Below are 4,240 nucleotides of genomic sequence, written 5' to 3' on the forward strand. Positions count from 1 at the left end.
GCGAGGGAGCCTGGCCGCGGCCACATTCAGGAAGGTCCAAGCCTCATCCATCTGCCTGTGCACAGGCAGGGGGTGGAGAAGATGGCCCCCCACGGCCAAGCCAGCAAGGGGAGGCTTCAAATAGACCCTGCCCCTCCGACGGGGTTCCCGGGATGAGGCCTGCAGGACCAGGGAAGGGACCAGAAAGCCCTAGGGAGGTGGCCACATACACCGGGGCAAGAAGCAGGGTGGCCCTGGCACCGACCCGACACGGGCAGCGGGCAGGCGGGCTCACCAGGCCGTCTGGGTCCACTTGCGGCAAAGGATCCTTCGGAAGGCACGACGAAAGTCCTGGTTGAAGATGGTGTAGATGACAGGGTTCAGCGAGCTGTTGCAGTAGCCAATCCAGAAGAAGAACTGGAAGAGGCCGTGGGGCACCTTGCAGTGCTGAGGGCAGATGGCACCCAGGCTGTAGCTGAAGAAGAAGGGGAACCAGCAGAGCACGAAGACACCGATGACCACGGCCAGCACGAACGTGAACCGCTTCTCCCGGGTCAGCTGCGTCCGCCGCCGCCACCACTGCCCCCCCGCAGTGCCCTTGCCCCTGCTCAGGAGCACCTGGCCACGTAGGGTCGCCAGCAGCCGGGAACCCTGTGGTTGCTGCAGGGATGGGCCGCAAGCTGAGGCGGGAGACGCTGCCGAGGCCTTAGGCTCACACACCCCCTCCTCCTCCTCTTCAGCCCCCTCCTCCTCTGGAGATGTCCCACAAACACCTTCCTTCTGACCCTGGCCTGAGCTGGGGCGGGCAGGCCAGCTGGGTGGCAAGGCAGGGGTCCCAGGGTCTTCAGGGGTCTCCCCCTCGTCCTCCCCAGTGGGCTGGGAGCATCCATTGGCCTCTCCAGCAGTAGCCAGTTGAGAGGCCAGAGTTGGCAATCTGGTTGAGGCTGAAACTTCCCCAGGGACAGGGTGGGGCTGCTTAGACCCCCCCTCCCCAGGGCCCCCCTTGGCCCTGGGACCTTTGCAGTGGCTGCGCTTGGCGATCAGATAGATCCGCAGGTAGACAAGGATCATGATAAGGCAGGGTGCAAAGAAAGATCCGATGCTGGAGGCCAGGATGTACCAGGCCTCTTGGTTGAGCTTGCACTGAGGGCGCCCTCGGGGCTGGGGAGCCGGCTCGCCCTTGTAGATGAGGGGCGGCAGCGAGATGACAGCTGCGATGAGCCACACGGTGAGGATGATGCATTTGATGCGGCGCGGGGTGCGCTTGGAGTTGTACTCCAGCGCGCGGCTCACGGCCCAGTAGCGGTCCAGGCTGATGGCACACAGGTGTACGATGGAGGAGGTGCAGAAGAGCACGTCGAGCGCCAGGTACACCTCGCACCAGGTGCGCCAGAAGTACCAGTAGCCCAGCAGCTCGTTGGCCAGCGAGAAAGGGATGATGAGCGTGGCCACCAGGATGTCGGCGGCGGCCAGCGACACTAGGAACAGGTTCTGCGGGGCTCGCAGCGAGCGGCTTGTCAGCACAGCCAAGATGACCAGCGCGTTGCCGAAGATGGTGAAGAGGATGAGGAAGGTGATGACCGCCGCGATGGCCGCAGTGGCCTGCACGGAGTAGGGCTCCTGGTGGTCCATGGCGGGGCCGGACGCGGCCAGAAGGGGCGCTGCTCGCCCAGCGCGTGCACAGCCGGCGACAGCGCTTTCCCACCCAGGTCGGCTAGACGAGGGTGTCGACCCCCTGGCTGAGCTGAAGGTGCTGGAGCCCCATGGCCAGGCCGAAAGGGGCCAAGAGGGCGGGGGACGCCCGGGGCCGGCCACCGCCCTCCTACATCCTCTTGCACCGGCACCCGGGCTCCCTGCCGTCTGCCCCGGAGAAGTTTACCAAGATGTCCCGCTGCCGTCCCCGCCCCGCCCGGAACGGAGGGAAAGTTGGGCGCCGCCGCTGGGAGGCTGCTGGACTCACGCTGGGGCGCGGGGCCCCGGCCGGCCGGGCAGGCGGCGCGCCGCCGGTTGTCGGAGGAGGCAAGGAGGGCGAGGCCCGCTCCGCTCCGCCGGCTCTAGCCCGGAGCCGCGTCTGCAGGCAGCCCGCCGCGGCAGGGGAGTGGGGAGGAGAGAGAGCGCGGCTGGAGTAGGGAGGAGACTGGAGGCGGGAGCAGGAGGAGGGAAGGGAGGCGGGGCGGGCGGTGAGACCCAGGGTGGGTGGGAGGTGCCCCTCGCTGAGGGGTGAGCGGACCGCCTCCCGGCGCCCCCGGCCTCCGCCTTGGCACCCCTACTCCGTTTTCCTCCCGGCCTCCGCTCTGCGGCAGGTCAGAGGGGCCCGGCGTCTGGGGTCTTCGGGACCAAGGGAAGGATGCTGGCAGAAGTGGAAGGGTCGGTGCACGCGGGGAGCTGGGACGCGGCGCTGGCGGGTCCGCGGGCGCCGAGGCGGGACGTCTCTCCTGAGGACTGCGGGGCTAGGACCGAGCCCCCGGGTCTAGGACGGTGGGCGCGAGCAGACCTCCCCTCCCACCACCCAAGAGCCCCAAGGCGAGGGTGGGTGGGTGTGTCGGGGCGCTGGAGCATAATAAACCACACCCGCTGACCGGAGCCCGCGAGGAAAGAAGCCCAGCGGAGGGCGTGAGGTGAGCCGAGAGACTGCTGGGAACCCCTTCCCCAAATGCTTTTCCGCACAGACTGGACTCCGTCGGGCCTGCGGAGCCCGAGGAGGCGCGCGTGGCCAGGTGGTGAGCGCCCCCTGCTGCCACCCGCCTGCCGAGCTCGTCCGCGGCCCCCAGAGACCCGCCGCCTGCCGCGTCCCGGGGCCACTGAGAAGGCTCCCAAGCCCGGGGCGGGGGGCAAGCGAGTACTCAGAGCCTGCGATTGACGACTTCAGCTTTCCCGTTTCTCCTGCAGCTGCCTCAGTTTCCTCCATTAAGGGCAAAGAGGTAAGAAAAAAAACTGGCTTGGACCCAAGTCTCAACAAATGAGACTCAGGCGGAGACGGGGGCGGGAGGCGCGGGGGAGGGGGCTTGCAAACTCCGACATCGTGACCGGTAGGAAGAGGATGTCCCCTGGTTCAGAGCAGGGAGACCTAGTCAAGGGCGGGGTCTTTTTGACACAATTCAGAGAAAATATTGGTCTCAGGGGCAGCTTCGAAGGGAAGAGCTTCCCTTTGCATTTGTAGGGACCCCCCTCCCTGCTCCAGTCCTGCTGACTCCGCCCCCACCCCGCAGGCTACGCACCCCCCTTGGAGTAGCCCTGGAAAAAGCAGTTGGGGTGAGAAGAAATTCCCGACTAAGCACACACCGCACCCTAACCTCACTCTGGCCTCAAAGAGCTGCGCAGGACCGGCGGTCGTCACACACCCTCCCCCTCCCCCTCCCCACGCTCCCTGTGGCCACTGCCACCAGCGCCAGCCTGGGCAGCCTCAAGGGCGCTTTTTTCACCGTTTCCGGAGCCCCTAATGCTGTAACCCCAGCCTAGACGAGGCCTATATATTGCTAGCCCACAGCTGTGCATGGCATCCTCTGTATAAAGCATCAATCCACTTCTGAAAGTAAGTCTCCCCCAAAGGACATGACCTTGATCCAGCGTGCCTGCTCCATCTTCATGGGAGCAGAGCGTGTGACCTCAAGGTGCCCACAATGTGTCACCCCTACCCAGGCTCAGACAGGTGGTACCCACCCACCCCCAGCCACATGGCAGAACTGAGGGACATCCTCCTTGATCCTGGGCTCTCCCTGCCTCTTGCCAGCCTACCCAGCTCCCCTGTTAGATGAGAGTGCCTACAGCCTGGTGGGGTAGGTACTACCTAGGCTAGGTTTGGAGAGGCGGCCAGCCTCCCTTGCCCCCTCCAGAGACAGGTTCCATGAATGCATCCTTCGACTTGCTGGGCTTCCACCCCACGGTCGCCAGGGATGGAGAGGCCTCAGAAACCCCTTCCCTGAGGCAGGACAGAGGGGTGGCCTTTGGATCTGGGGAAGCAGCCGCTTAAGCAAGTTCCTGCCTGTCCCCGTGGTTCCCTGTCCCACGGCAGGGAATCTCAGCACCCTGGTGGCCCAAATGGGCTTTGAGAAGGACCATTTTTCACCCTGTCCCACCATTCTCGGGCTGGGGGGCCGGTGGGTATCTCCCCAGACACTGCAGTCAGCAGCAGCCTTTTGTCTGTTGCCTTGTTTTCCTTGAAAGGCCGGGCCTCCAGGCCTCTGCAGGAACTGAGGCCAGGGCTGCTTATACCAACCCCACCCCATCCTTTCTGTCCTACAAATCAATGCTGATTCTCACC

The 4,240-nt window shown here is 65.2% G+C and overlaps 1 protein-coding gene across 1 annotated transcript; it reads right to left on the reverse strand.

Annotated features, from left to right (window-relative positions):
* Positions 1 to 270: 270 nt before the first annotated feature.
* On the reverse strand, positions 271 to 1,617 carry ADRA2B (adrenoceptor alpha 2B; the record flags this gene model as incomplete). The annotated part of the gene is made up of 1 exon (XM_082852037.1): positions 271 to 1,617. Exon 1 carries the CDS (start codon positions 1,609 to 1,611, stop codon positions 271 to 273), a length of 1,341 nt encoding a protein of 446 aa, XP_082708163.1. The 5' UTR covers positions 1,612 to 1,617.
* Between the last annotated feature and the right edge of the window lie 2,623 nt (positions 1,618 to 4,240).

The sequence above is a fragment of the Leucopleurus acutus genome, assembly GCF_964270905.1.
Source record: "Leucopleurus acutus genome assembly, chromosome: 12".
In the NCBI taxonomy this organism is placed as follows: domain Eukaryota; kingdom Metazoa; phylum Chordata; class Mammalia; order Artiodactyla; family Delphinidae; genus Leucopleurus; species Leucopleurus acutus.